Source organism: Saccopteryx bilineata, chromosome 9 (genome assembly GCF_036850765.1).
Source record: "Saccopteryx bilineata isolate mSacBil1 chromosome 9, mSacBil1_pri_phased_curated, whole genome shotgun sequence".
In the NCBI taxonomy this organism is placed as follows: domain Eukaryota; kingdom Metazoa; phylum Chordata; class Mammalia; order Chiroptera; family Emballonuridae; genus Saccopteryx; species Saccopteryx bilineata.
Genome location: NC_089498.1, coordinates 87,494,456 through 87,510,013, shown reverse-complemented (window position 1 = coordinate 87,510,013; position 15,558 = coordinate 87,494,456). Strand labels below are relative to the sequence as shown.

The 15,558-nt window shown below is 40.9% G+C and overlaps 2 protein-coding genes and 1 pseudogene across 9 annotated transcripts in view; all 3 read right to left on the bottom strand.

Moving 5' to 3' along the window:
* Positions 1 to 15,558, bottom strand: part of CCSER2 (coiled-coil serine rich protein 2) — a 178,846-nt gene that overhangs the window by 100,056 nt on the left and 63,232 nt on the right. For all 8 annotated transcript variants that reach the window (XM_066243980.1, XM_066243982.1, XM_066243988.1 and 5 more), the window contains one exon: positions 9,481 to 9,571. In XM_066243980.1, the coding sequence (XP_066100077.1) occupies positions 9,481 to 9,571 (91 nt within the window). The remainder of the gene's footprint in view (positions 1 to 9,480; positions 9,572 to 15,558) is intronic.
* Positions 3,429 to 5,665, bottom strand: LOC136312840 (DBIRD complex subunit ZNF326-like). The gene is given in 3 exon segments (XM_066242755.1): positions 3,429 to 4,016; positions 4,019 to 5,172; positions 5,174 to 5,665. Coding segments are annotated over 3 exon segments (1,719 nt in total). The 5' UTR covers positions 5,593 to 5,665; the 3' UTR covers positions 3,429 to 3,870.
* LOC136313487 (latexin-like) lies at positions 6,124 to 7,355 on the bottom strand (annotated as a pseudogene).

The following is a 15,558-nucleotide window of genomic DNA, read 5'->3' as shown; positions in this document are numbered from 1 at the left end:
AACAAAGCTTTTAACTGAAATTATTTGGTTTGAAAAAAGAAAAGCTTGTGTTAAAAAAACAAACAAACCTCAAACTTCAAACTAAACATAATTAGCACTCCAATATATAAGTAAACTTCCAGAAGAAAATACAGTAACTGGAGGGTGGTCAAGGACAATACTACGAACTTCATATGACTATAAATAAGTTTAGCAGAAATGTGACCTTAGGAAAAATAACATGAAATAAATACAATTTAATGAACACCACGACTTGGTGGGGTGGAATTCAGGAGGCAATTAGACATCTTTTTCACTTCAGGATGATGCTCTGACCAGCTATCTGGCCAGGGCTAGACATCTTTTTCAACACAGAAAAGTTTAAAGCCAGGGCATGTAGAAGAAACAGCAAGGTAAGAAGAAATTCATGATGGCAATTTCATAAGCCTGAGTATTATTGGATGAATGTGCCAAATGCTAGGCTTTAATCTATACAATGAGCAATTATTAGACATTCTTGAACAAGAGAATAATGCAATACAACTATACTGTTGATAAAACTGTGAACCCTTAAAAAACAATTCACCTACTGAGCAGGGCAGATCCTAGCAGCCATTTCTACAGGGGCTTCTCAAGCAAACCGTGCCTCATTGAGAAGCTGTTGCCCTGAACTACCTGCCTGCACTTTCTGCCATCTGAGCCAGCTCTTACAGTTCCTGGAATCCTATTTCAACCAATAAGGCTGGGACTTTCCCCATCCAATCAGAGCTGTGCAGCTCTGGCCAATTACAGCAGCTCTATTCTGACCAATCAGGACAGTGCTTTTTGGGCCAATCAAACTGTGAAGATTTGGAGTCCTCATTTGAATGAGAACAAACCAATAAAGGACCAGGGGCAGGGACTCCTGTCTACATAAGAGAGCTCCCCTGTGGCTGGGAGAACATACTTTCCCTTTCTACCACAGGCTGAAGACTGTGTTCTCTGGCTGAGCTGAAACACCAAAGAAGTCTCATCAGAGCAGAGCTGTCTAGCCAGAAAGGGGCTGGCCCCGGAGCTGTGTTCATAGTCGTGCAATATCACAGTTGAAATGTTTTCACTGAATGAAGTTTACTTCTTCACCCACACCCCAAATTGGGGATTCCTGTTGGTGCTGAACTGGTGCCAAGGACCACTGGCTGACATAATAAAAGTGTTCATTTAGGAGGCACTTTAGAACAAACCCACAACAAATCTCAAATACCTTATGGTCTGCCAAAATAAATTCAGATTCCAAAATTATTTAAGAGATTCCTTGATCAAAGTAAATAAAAATATAAGAGAATTAAAATAATTTATCTTTACATCTTCCCAAATAGCAAATCAAACCAAAAGTCCTTTCTCCTTTTCTCCCTCTTCCCTCAGTCTAGGCTCCTCCATTTTTCTCTGCACAATCTGTCCCTTTGACTTGTTCACCTTCCCCTGAAGTGGCCAGAAACCTTGAAAGCTCAACACCTCTTAAAGTTAACCCTCCTTCAGCAGAGGGTTCAAACCCTTTAATACCATATGTCTCATTCAGACTTGAGAGCCATGGCTCCATACTTTCCAAGGCCTGAAGGAGATTGGAAGAAATCTGCAGAGTAATTCAGAGTCGTGTTAGGAATTGACAATCCAGAGCCCCTCTAGTCTTGGTATTACAGAACTCAGGTACAAAAATTAGAATGGAAAAAGCCCAGTGTGGGGAGCGTAAAGCAACTTAAGAAACTGTGACTGATTGTACAGAGGAAGAACAAGCTCTTCTCAACGCTCTCAGGGTCTGAAAATTAAATTGGCAAGACAGATTAACAGGAGAAAAGCATACAAATATATTGATATAACACATGATATGGGGCCTTCATATGAAATAAAGACCCAAAGGATCTTTATGCTTGGTTTGCTGAGGAGTGAAGTCACGAAGGAATAGGGCCGGAAAAGGCGCACTCGGTAACTGAAGTTCATGAGGAAACTTAGCAAGGCCTGCTTTTTACAATTCTCCTGACATCCCTTTGTCTTCAGAGAAAAGGCTGCACATGGACAACTCTCACAGGAGGGTTTCATGACAGGTTTCACGGAAAGGCAAAGTGGTGGAGGAGGTCAGAGTGACTTTCCCTCTCCTGACATCTTCTTAAATTCTTACAGCTTAAAATAGTTCTAGGGTAGTGTGTCCTGAATTCAACTGCACACACACAAAAAGAAAAGAAAAAAAGAAAAAGAAGGAAGTTAGAAAAGACCTTTCAGAGGCTGTAAACAAAGTATTTTCTGTGAGCATAGACTGGGTTCTGATTCAGCTCTGTAAGAAAAGATAAATCCACTGCAGACTTCAAGGATAGACTCACATCATTAGACAACATTCAAGAGTAGATTCCAAAAGAGATGTTACACCAACTTTCTCCTCACTTTCTGCGAAAGATTTTAAGGACGATATACTGTACATAGCCTCACTGCCAGACTTACAGGACGTGGAGAGAACCTTAGAAAAGCTGAATAAGACTCAGAATGAAATGATGTCATATATAACAACTAGATGCCTCTACCATACGCAGTTAAACACTAGGGGAAGGAATCTCTTAATATTAATAGATACTGTAAATAGCAGGGCATTCAAAAATAAATGTCCTATATTGCATTAAGAAATAAAATAGAGCCCTGGCCGGTTGGCTCAGTGGTAGAGCGTCGGCCTGGCGTGCGGAGGACCCAGGTTCAATTCCCGGCCAGGGCACACAGGAGAAGCGCCCATTTGCTTCTCCACCCCCCTCCTCCTTCCTCTCTGTCTCTTCCCCTCCCGCAACCAAGGCTCCATTGGAGCAAAGATGGCCTGGGCGCTGGGGATGGCTCCTTGGCCTCTGCCCCAGGCGCTAGAGTGGCTCTGGTCGCAGCAGAGTGACGCCCCGGAGGGGCAGAGCATCGCCCCCTGGTGGGCAGAGCATCGCCCCCTGGTGGGCAGAGCTTCGCCCCTGGTGGGCGTGCCAGGTGGATCCTGGTCGGGCACATGCGGGAGCCTGTCTGACTGTCTCTCCTCATTTCCAGCTTCAGAAAAATACAAAAAAAAAAAAAAAAAAAAGGAAATAAAATAGAAAAAGTGGGTGATGAATCAAAGTATTCTGAGGAAGAAATCAATTTCTGGTTTTACCCTTAAACTCAAAGATAAATTTCTCTAAATATTAAAGGACAACCTTGCAAATATTTTATTAACACAAATATTATAATATCAACCTATTACTTCTACATAACCTCTTTTCTCTAAATATTAAAGGACAACCTTGCAAATACTTTATTAACACAAATATTATAATATCAACCTACTACTTCTACATAACCTCTCCCTGTGTCACTAAACTGCCCAGGTATGAAAATCTCCAATAACTTCCACACAGTTCTCAAATCTTAAATCTTTTTTTTTAAAGTAAAAACCATTTTATTGCTACAAAGGGAAACATGGTCACAAAAAGCCTTGCAGCATATCTTAATGCAAATTACTATTCAATGTCCAATGCGGTAAGAAAATGCACAGAGCACAAAATACTTGCCCAATTTATCTCTTCCAGGGTAAGTATTCAAAACATAATGCACACTTGAATATATACTCCAAAGAGCAGTACACATTTGTTATCCTAACACAATGAAGTAATAAAAAATAAGCTTAAAAATTATATAAACAATTTAATGAATCTAAGTTTGGTGGCTATAAAAACTAAACTAATACCTTCATTTTCTTATACAAATGCCAAAATTTTAGAAATTATATAATACAAATTTTAATGTGTGGAATGCATGCAACATGGGTGTTAACTCTCATATTTTAAACTATTAAAATTCTTACCCTTTTCCACATTAGGACAGAAATTTAAAGCTTGTTTTAAATCTAATACCTTATATTTAATTTTCTCCAGGTTGGTCAACAAGGCTGACTTGCTCTTCCTTTGCTTTTTCTTTCATTCCTTCTTTCACTTCCTCTCCGTCCCCTACTTCCTCTACCTCCGCCACTGCCTCTGCTTCTTCACTTCCTCCTCCTGCCTCCGCTGCCCTGCTTCTTCCACTGCCCCTGCTTCCTCCACTTTCTCTGCTTCCCTCGCTTCCTCTTCTTCTTCCTCTTCTTCTTCTTCCTCTTCAATAAGTTCATCGATCTTTTCTTCCTCCTCTTCATCTCCTTCTATTTGCTGATCTTGAGAATGACCTTGAATTTCAAAAGGATTGTCACCTTTAATAAAACGTTCGTATCGCACCTTCACAATTGGGTTATTTAAAATGCTTGTAGCAGTCAAGTCGCTCTCTCTTTTTATTTATTCCTTATAAGCCTGCTTCCCTTTGATATGATCAGAAGATTTTAAGTGTTGCTGCACTGAACTATATAAAGCAGGGATGTACACACTACAAGCACTGCAGTGAACAGTCTCTACTTTCATCATGTGATCATCTGCAGTAACGCCTTCCATAACATCTTTTTCAATTATTTTGACTTCTGTTTGACTATTTGTCTGTTGCTTACAAAGAGATGTTTTCTTGAATTTATTCACCATACATTCATGCAAAAACTCCATAACTACTTTATCAAATTTAGTTTGTTTCTGAATATGATCCAAGGTTTCCTGGTGTGAAGAACTTTCCAGATGCAGTTCAATATGTTTTTCCTCAAACGTTCGAAATTTACAAAATGAACACATGAATGCCATTCTGTATTCACCTCCATATTTCTCACCGTTTTTTTCTCTTCTGCATCTTTGCTTCTCTTGTCGAGCTTCAATTCGCCGCTTTTCTTCTTCTTCATTTTTCGGATCACTTTTTGTAGGTGATTTGCTGAGGCTCATTTTTTCCACGGGTTTTGCTAGCTTGGGTTTCTTGATAAAGGCTCCACCAGGCTTATTAAATAGTTGCATCATTTTTCTCTTTAATCCTCTTGTAGCAGCAACTGTCACATTGGCAGATTTGTTTTGATAGTCAACAATTCCAGGTCTATGAATGCTTCCAAAATCACTCATATGTCCTCGGCCTCAGCCTCTGTCTGTTGATGATCCTCCAAAAGCATCATAGTTTCTGCTTCCAAACTTATTCGTACTTTCAGGATAAGCAGGCGTTCCTCTCCCCCGAGAGCCTACAGATGCAGGCTTCATATGGGGTGAAGATAAACTGCTGTAGGAAGAGTAATTCTCTCTTCCTCTGTCCTCCATAAACCCAGGCCTGTTTTGAACGGGAGTAGGGTGCTTCCCAGCTAGACCCGCCCTGGTTTCTACCTCCGAAAGAATCAAGGCTATTCCGGTAGGAGCTCTCAAATCGACCACCATAAATACCTCCGAAGCGGCTTTGTTCGGGTTCATTAAAACCATAGCCAGATCTGTACAGATCTCGCCCACCCAGAGAAGACCTGGAGTCGTAAGACTCATAAGGTCCAAACCCGCTACCTCCACCACCACCACTGTGATTGGCCATGCCATATGACTGGTTTAGGTAGGAGTCCATGGATCTCTGACCCCCATAGGATCCATGGCCATAGTCACGATCCATCCCTCCATAAGATCCAGGACCATAATCACGATCCATTCCATTAAGACCCTGATAAGTATTCCTGCAAGCAGAGTGTGCGTAATCGTCCTCGCAGTCCATGGCGGAGGCTCTGGGCCAACGGCCTCGGTGGTGCTGGGTTGAACTGTGGCCGGCAGCGAGCGTTGGTGAACGGCGTTTCAAATCTTAAATCTTAGCTCATAACTGTCCAAGGAACATTTGACCAACATTGCTTCTTCCTCCTTGCTACCACGTATGCTGACTTAACAAGTAATGAATTACTTACTACACAAACTCAATTGCCAGATAAATATTCTCATAGTTTCTTCCTATTCATAATGAAGTAATGGCAAGCTAGTGTCCAAACTGAAGATCTCAAATAGGTACCAGTCTTTTCTTTTCTTCTTCTTTATTGAATTAAAGCTTTTCCCACATGATATACGTAGCACTATTACTGTTATTAAGACACTTCTATGTCGTGACACTCTTTATTATGGAAGCTATATACTGTAATCAAGACAATTATGCAAAGTGACACTTTGGGATCTGTTTGACCCCTTAAGCTAGATAGCAGACTAGCATGCACTTCATTAATAAGCATGCCGACAGTTCATCCAACTTTAGGGTCTTTCCTTATTCTAGCTGTGCTTCCCTTGACAGACGGATACTATGTTTCACTTTATGGTGGATGCCAGAGGACTCGCGTTTGCCAAGGAGTTATTTCCTGATATGCAATGTCATCAAGTAGAATGGCATAGTCTAATGCAGGGGTCCCCAAAGTACGGCCCCCCGAGGCCATTTATCCGGCCCCCGCCGCACTTCGGAAGGGGTACCTCTTTCATTGGTGGTCAGCGAGAGGAGCATAGTTCCCATTGAAATACTGGTCAGTTTGTTGATTTAAATTTACTTGTTCTTTATTTTAAATATTGTATTTGTTCCCGTTTTGTTTTTTTACTTTAAAATAAGATATATGCAGTGTGCATAGGGATTTGTTCATAGTTTTTTTTATAGTCTGGCCCTCCAACGGTCTGAGGGACAGTGAACTGGCCCCCTGTGAAAAAAGTTTGGGGACCCCTGCTCTAATGCAATGTTCTCATTTCTTCCCACTTGCTTGAGAGTTTGAAGTGTTGCCCTTTCGCACCATGTGCTTTCAGCAGAACTCTGCCATAGTATGTAACCATAGGCAACCCCAGCTCCCTGTCAGACTGGCCTGCTTCACTGCTGGAGATACTTTTCCAAAACTGTCTGGAATAATTTGTGCTTCTAGTGGTTGCTTCATGGACTTGAATATTTGATAACATGTGCTCTTCCTCATCTGGGTTCTCTTCAATTTCTCTTTCAAATGTGAAGTTGACTCTGGTGCAATATCTTGTCCCACTGGAAGGTAAAGTACTTCAGCCATGCAATTCACAGTCACTTGCTTTTCGATAATTTCTTCCACTGAAAACTTGAGATACTTATGTCCTCTTTCTGAAATATCCTCCATGCTGGCTTAACTGTCTATGCCAGAAACCCCTTGTGGGGGGTCCCCTGCTAGTAGCCAATGCAGTTCTCTGTCACTAAGGCCACTGTGGAAGCTGGGTACTGGGTTGGTGGGATTTCCATGCTTGGTGAGTAGCAGCTGGGAGAGCACAGGTCTATACTAGTATGCTGTGTGCCGCCTGCAGCCAAGTTGCCGAGAGGTGTCAGCCTTGTTAGCAAATATTCTACCTATACTGGCAGGGTCAGTGGGCTGAACCCAAGGTTCAGAGTGACCCATCCAAATATGTAACCCAAATTTTCCTAATAGCCTCAAAAACCAGAATCTAAAGAAAACTAAAAACAATAGTCAAAAGTATATAAGAAGACTTGTGAAACCTGTACCAGTCTTCATAACATTCCTAACCTCCCAATCAAAAAACTCTGTGAGTGAGGACAGTGTCATTCAGGACCTCGGAGCAGCATATATTAGATCCATGTTCTGCTTTCTTCAGTATCCATTAGCTCAAATAGTCAATACTTGCTTGCTTTCTAGGAAAATCTGTAATACATGTGAGATATACCTCAGTAATTCCCTTGACCTTTTCACAAGTCCCCAACAAAGATCTCAAATATTTAAAGTTCCCTATGATTCCACTTTAATAAGTAGATAACTTTTTGTTGTGCTCTAAAGATGAGGCAGGCTCTGAGACCCACTCTATCTCTCTACTTCCTGTTTTAGCGCAGAAAGGGGTGAAAAGTTTCCAAAGAGAAGTGATTATAATTCTGTCAAAGTAAAATACATTATTTAGGATGTAATTTATTCCAAGGAAGTAAATCCCTCGCTCTTCACTTCTAGCCCTTAAAACTCCACCTTAAATATCCTGGACCATGAAATCTCATTATTTTTTCCCCTAACTTTTCAATATTTTGTTTTTCCTCTGTGTTTTACAACCCTTTTCTTCTTGAGCCTCCAGGCCACTAACTCAGATTTCAGTAACAGCTATTCTTTCTGTCACCTGAACTGTTCTGTGGGGAAAGGTTCTCTCCCAGCCCCAGAAAGCACGTGCTGCAGCAACTCTCCCAAGGTGCTCTTACTGCGATCTCCTCAGGCAGCTTTCCTCCTGGGAGTTCTGTGGTTTCCCTGTGCTTCTTCCTGGGTGTTAGCTGTCACTTCTTTCTCAGTTGACTGGAACTCAGTTGTGGTGGCTGGAGTGCCCCTAGGGACACTGAAAGGTGCCACACTCTCTACCCCAGTGGCAAAGGAGATACGTTCTCAGCCCGCCACTGCTTCCATTAACAGAATTACACACTTAATGTCCTCTGCTGCCCAGCTTCTCACTGTGAACAGTGTGCATATCCCAGTCCACTGTCACCACTGTCATAGAATTAACAGTGTGCTGGGTCGAGTGAAGGCTTCAGGGGATGACGTATGCATGGTTCTGCTCATCCTGTCTTCCCTCTGCCATCTGACATGAGAGAAGCCTGCTCCAATCAGTCCTGGTCTCAAAAGGAAAAACAAGTAGGCCTGAACTCAGTCCCGTAGCCTAAACTGTCCCAACTAATCCACAGATCCATGAATGAGAAAAGTAACTGTTTATTTTGAAAGCCACTGAGATTCTGAGATTGTTACATAGCATCCTAGCAGCACCAAAAAAAAAAAAAAAAAAAAGCCTGATCAACGTGAGCACCACCTGGCTAGTACCTCAATGACGCACTAAAACAAACACCTACCCTCCTGAATATCCCTGCATTTTTCTAGTGTCGTGTAGAAAAAGGACTTCACCGCCTTGGTCCCTAAGAGGCCGGAGAGACCAGGCAAACGCTGACTGACAGGAGTCTGAAGTTCTCTGGAGCCATTACTCTTCCTGATGGGATCCCCATTTCAAGCCTGCTCCCAGGGGCTTTCCTAGGTGGGCCTCTGGTTCCTGACCAGTCCTTAAGATAAGAAATCCTACAACTGCTCTGTCCGTGTAGACAAGAGCTCCCTGGACCCTTCTGCATATGGATTATCCAAAGCCCTAGTCCAGCAGTCACTGGGGTCACAGAGGAAGATAGGTCTTGGGAATAGAAAGGATAGAATGATTTATTCAGAAGGTCACAATTTGCCCAGAATTTATCTTTTTAAAATGCTTAACAACTTAGCGATTTTTTACTGATCTTTCACAAGTCAAGTGGTATCTGTTTCTCTAAATGTATTTCTTGTTGGAATCAAAGTAAGGAAAGGAGAGGAAAAATTGGGTATGTATATAGGCAGGAAAAGGCCAAATCCTATCTACCAATTATTTTATGGTATAGGTATACAATACTATTAAGGGATCATACAGGATTAGATCTGAGACCTACATAATCAGGTTGTAAACATTTAAATAAATTTGCAATGAACCTACTTAATATCACTTAAGATTAATTTTTGTCTAAAAAGTCTTCCTCTATTGAGATTACAAAGTCTGTAAATAACAAACATCAAACTGGCTTATAGGCAAGTAGCTCTATCATATGCTTCCGAAGGTTCAATTCTGTCCCAGTTACCATTTTCAAGAGGTGCATCCTCAGGCAAATCCGCATCAAGCATAAGGTCATCATCCTCAAGGTCACATGACTCAAGGTTATTCAGAATATCCTGTGGACAAAAGCAGTAAAACTGTTATAACCCAGATCAAGGATGTGTGTAATCATTAGTTCTGAAAACATGACGATACAATAACCTGAATTTACTCAGTGTTGGTGCTATAGAAATAGATCTTAGAAATAAAATCTTAAATAAAAATATAGACTCAACTGGTTTACCTGATTAAGCTATTCTTAACACCCTTTTCCTAGTTTTCCTCCCCACCAATATATTTTTATTTTTATTTTGAAAAACTTACACACTGATATTGCTCTAATCACTTTACAAATATTCATTTATTTAATTTTCAACAAAACCCTATGATTTTGTGACAAGTACAATTCCCATATTACAGGCAATAAATTTCATGCACAGAGAGCCTAAGTACCTGGCCAAAACAGGGTGCAAACACGGGAGGCCAATCTCCTGAGTTCATGCATTTAGCAACTTCCCTGATAACATGAGTAATCAAAAGTAAAAAGAATCTCCCAAAAATGTATTCATAATTGGAAGGTTTTGTTTTACTATCTTGAGGAACTGAAGAATTTATGTGACAATAACAAAATAATCCTTTAATGATATGCCTTGTGCCAGATCTACCCACTACTTACTTCAGCACCACTTCTACCTCCTTGGTTGTCTTAATTCATTCTTCTTTTATAGTAGAATTGGAGTAGTCAAACTGCTATTAGTAGCAATGTTCTCTCCTCAGAAAATCTCATTATCTGTGTAATAAATCTTTTCACACCCTCCTAGTACATGTTCAGCAACTTCAGTCTCGGCATCCAAACAAATCTGGGGGGAGGAGAGTTGACCCCCCCCCCCCTTCATGTGGAAACCAAAGAGACATTTTCATAATTTAACATAGATAAAGACCAATATATGCACAATTCTGGGCATATATATACTGGGATATATCAGGGTAAAGACAATCCTATCTCTATCGAGAGTTTAACTAAACTACTCTGATACTTACTGCTTTGGCGTCCATTGGATGTGGCCAAGCAGCCTGCAGGCCCTTGAACTCAAACTAGCCCCTCCCAGGAGCATATGCCCTGATTACAGCCCTGGAGTCATGAGCAAATGGAAGTTCCTGATATGACCTCCCCAGCAGCCCTTGTGAGCTAGTTGCCCCCACCTCACTGGGCCTTCCCTGTATGCACCACTTAGATAGGACTCCTGTGGAATTTACCAAAACCCCGCTCTTTTTGGTTTGAATTGATCCACCAAGCTTTAATCCAAGAACCCCAAAACACTCCAATCATGAACCCTAATAAAGGCACATGCCCCAGGTCCTGCCAATCTCTGTCTGCACCTGAATGGGCCATCAAGGCGTGCTGTGTATTTCTTCCAGGACTTGTAATAAAGTTTTCTCTTCCAATGTTCCTTGTGGTCTATTGTAGAATTGGGTGGGAAAGTTCACCATCCCACAGTCCAGATCTCTACTGAACAAATGTTAAGTTAACCAAGTCACCACAACTCTCCAGGGCTATTTGTCTCCCTCAGTCCCTTTACAGTCTGGTACCTGCCCTAGTGCCAGGAGAGTACATCAGATGGACACCTAAGTTCGGCAGGTCAGAGACAACGGAAAGAAAAAGCAAATGTGGCCTCTAGAAACTGAAAGAGTGAAAATCTGCATTGACAGCATGGTACAGGCAAGGAAACAAAAATCATAGCCTAGTCTATGTGTGGGCAAAACATTTGTAAAGGGCAGGAAGTAAATACTTTAAACTCTGCAGGCCTACAGACAAAATCGAGTGTGTTATGTAACCACTTAAATGTATATAACCATTTAAAGTATAACCACTTCATCTGTGCCCTGGCAATATAGCTTCCGTTGGTTAGAGCATCATCCCAAAGCACAGAGGCTGATGGTTCAATCCCTGGTAGGGCACGTACAGGAACAGCTCTATATGTTCCTGTCTCTCTCTCTTCCTCTCCCTTCCTCTCTTGCTGAAATCAATTAAAAATATAGAAATAACAATAATAAAGTGTAATCATTTGAAATTAAAAAGAAACATAGTTGTGAAAAAAATAGGTGGTTGGGCAAATTTGGCATATAGGAAAGTTTGCTGACCTGCTCTGTTCAAATAACTGCCATAGCTCATTAACACTAAGAATTGAATGTATGCCTCTGCACCACCCAATTCATATGTCAGATATATGGAGGAAGGTCCTTTGGGGCATAATTAGGTTTAAACAAGATCATGATGGTCAGGATCCCATAATAGGATTAGTGTCCTTATAAGAGAAAGAGACCAAAACATTAACTCTTCTCCCTGTCACATGAGGGCAGAGTGAAAAGGTAGCTGTCCGCAAACCAGGAACATGGCCCTCACCAGGAAATGAATCTGCCAACACCCTTATCTTGTACTTCCAGCCTCCAGAAGTGTGAGAAATAAATGTCTACTGTTTAAGTCACTCAGTCTATGGTATTTTGTTACAGTAGCCCAAGCTGACTAAGTCAATACTTAAACACAATGTCTAACTAAGGGGAAGACACAAGTAGATCTGCAACATAAACTACTACTTAGTCCATATTAAAGAGTTTGGATTTTGCCCTGGCCGGTTGGCTAAGTGGTAGAGCGTCGGCCTGGCATGCAGAAGTCCCGGGTTCGATTCCCAGCCAGGGCACACAGGAGAAGCGCCCATCTGCTTCTCCACCACTCCCCCTCTCCTTCCTCTCTGTCTCTCTCTTCCCCTCCCGCAGCCCTGAGGCTCCATTGGAGCAAAGATGGCCCGGGCGCTGGGGAGGGCTCCTTGGTCTCTGCCCCAGGCGCTAGAGTGGCTCTGGTCGCGGCAGAGCGACGCCCCAGAGGGGTAGAGCATCGCCCCCTGGTGGGCAGAGCGTGGCCCCCTGGTGGGCGTGCCGGGTGGATCCCGGTCGGGCGCATGCGGGAGTCTGTCTGACTGTCTCTCCCCGTTTCTAGCTTCAGAAAAATACAAAAAAAAAAAAGTTTGGATTTTATTTTATTTCAATAATGGGTATGACTGAGGAGTTTTAATAAGTGATAAACTGAGATTTGTATTAAGAAATAGTATTCTGACTATACAATGTAGAGAATGGATTTAAGTAGGGGAAAAAAAGTTTTGTGGCTTTATTGCAAAAATCATGTGACATATGACGACAGCCTGAGACACACTGAGGAGTTAGGGTCCATAGAGTCGAAGTTAAATGACAAGTAACAAAGAAGCCATGAGTGACTCCTTGGTTCCTGGATTGAGATACATTGTAGTATATGTGTGTATGTATATATATACATATGAGAGAGAGTGAGCACAGATCTAGCAGATGATTCAAGAATACATCATTTTAAACCCTGATAATTTTGACATGCCTGTTGCATCTTTGAGAAGACATGTCCAGCAGATAACTGAATATATAGGGTATGGAGCTGAGCAAAGACATCTGCAATGTGGTAGTCACTGACGAGAGGGACCGCAGTGAGAAGATTGGATTTTATTTGTCTTAGAAGATCCTTCCCCTATTCATCTTTATAGAAGGTCTACATTTCTCCAATATCAGATTTTGAGAAGAGTTATAGCAGAGATATAATTAAACCTTTCAGTAAGGATCCCAGCAAAGACAGGAGGAAAAACAATGTTGTAATTTTTATTCACCAGTCATCTGCACAGCCTAGAAATTGATTATAGGTCAAAAGGAAGCCATGTAGCATGGAGACTGATTAATATGAGAAAAACTTTCTATTCCACTTGTGGGAGGCTTTCCATAACTGGCAGCCAGCACTTAGCAGCCAGCATCCACAAAACACCTGTTGGAGCTGGGAGATCATTTAGCACAACCATTAGCGGGGACTATGACTATGGAACCCTAAACCTGCACACTCACTGGGTTCCAGAGGCTCCCACGGCCTCACTGGAATTAAAACTGAGCACATATCAGCAGAACTGCCAAAGAACTGCCCTGGCCTCTGAGAATGCGCTTCCATTCAAATACTGAACTATGAGACAGTGGGCCAGTGGTTTCTTGGAGTTTCTTTTTCACTAAAAACTAGAGAAAGCCTAAATGTTTTTGACAAATGAGTGTCATAATCACTAGTTTTCATTACTATGTATGCAATAAAATTAATTTTCTCTTTTGGTATACAGTTTATGGAGTTTAAAACACATACATATTTGTACAAACACCAATAAATTAGGACAGAGAAGATTCTTCACCCAAAAAGACTCCCTTGTACTATGAGTTATAGTCACAGCCTCTACCCATCCATAACCCCTGGAAACAATGTTCTGTTGTCCAAAATCATAGTTTTGTCTTCAAGAATGTCATCACATAAATGGAATTATTTTTGAGAATGGCTTTTCTCTCAGCAGAATGTCTTTAATATTCATTTAAGTCACTGACTAGATTAATAACTCATTACTTTGTAATGCTGAGTAGCAGTATTCCATTGCATGGATATGCTAGTCCTTTACTTCAATGTCCTTTAGTCATTAAAGGGCATTGCAGTTTGTACAGTTTTTACTCACTTAAAATAAAGCTACCTATGAGCATTCATGCAGAGGCTTCTGTGTAAATATTAAGCTTTCATTTCTCTAGGGTAAATACCCAGGAGTGAGACTGCTGGCTGATATACTGAATATATATTTAATTTCATAAGAAACTGCTAAACCATTTCCTGGAGTTGCTGTACAGACCTGAGCACAGCAGACCTTGTTCCCAGTTGGGACCCTGGTCTCAGGTTGCAAAGTGCAGTGGAGACCTATTCACAAATTGTGTCTGTCTACTCTAACCCATATTGGGTTTACATTAATAACTGAAACAAAGTGCTTGTCTTTGTTCTGCCTAACTTGGAATTCACACAGGTCAGAAAAATGTTGGACAATGCTCAAAAACACTGTAAAGCAAACAAATAATCCAGTCACCCAGAGCCAAAAGATGATAGTTGAGACACTTTGTAAGACTGAAAGAAAAGCTGGGGAGAGAGTTTCTCTGGGAAACTAGGTAATTCAAAAGTGCCATGTACTGTATTTTCCCATGTATAAGACACACCTTAATTTTGGGGCCTGAAATTTGAAAAAAATATATATATTACATAAATTTATTGAACTCAAGTTTTATTTATCATAAAATTCATACAATTCGTCATCACTGTCAAAACTGATGCTTGTCCTCATCTGTGTCTGATGATGAATCACTGTCTTCAACAATGAGTGCAAAAACAAGCGTGAAAAGCGGGAAATGCAAGTTAAAAAAAATCTACAACCACTATACAAAAGGCATCCAGTTTTTAGACCACAATTTTTTTTGGAAAATGTGCATCTTATACATGGGAAAATACGGTATACTTGGGAGTTTAGAAAACCACCAAATGTCCAGAACAGGATGCATTCCAAGACCTAAGAGGACCAAAAGCTTTTAACTCAGGCTTATTTCTAGTCTCAGAAGGAGCAAGTGAAGGCTAAGTGTTGATGGGAGAATCCTAACACAGACTCAATATGCAAAGACAGAGCCATTTTCTTTAAATTTTGACTGAGATTTTTTTAATTTTTATTTCTTTGTTCTTCCTCCTTCCTCCTCTCACTCCTACTCAAACTTACTTTTTCTTTCTTTCTTTCTTCTTTCTTTCTTTCTTTCTTTCCTCTTTCTTTCTCTCCTTTTTTCTTTCTTTCTCTTTCTTTCTTTCTTTCTATTTTGGCTTTTGGCATTTAAGGACACAAACATCAGTTGATGTTTTCTCTATATGCCAAAGGAGCAATACAAAAAGGAAATGAAGTAAACTATTCTATTTACAATAGTACCAAAATAATAAAATACAGATTACCCTAGAACAAAGAAGGCTCAAACTGCATGAGTCCAGTTACACATGGATTTTAAAAATCCATGTGTTTTTACAACTGTGTTTAAGTGGACTCATGTAGTTCAAACCCATGTCATTTAGGGTCAACTGTATTTCTGAATCTGTATGCCAAGGACTGGCTTATGCAAAGTTATATGCGAATTTTGGACTATGAGGGTAATTGGTACCTCTAACCCC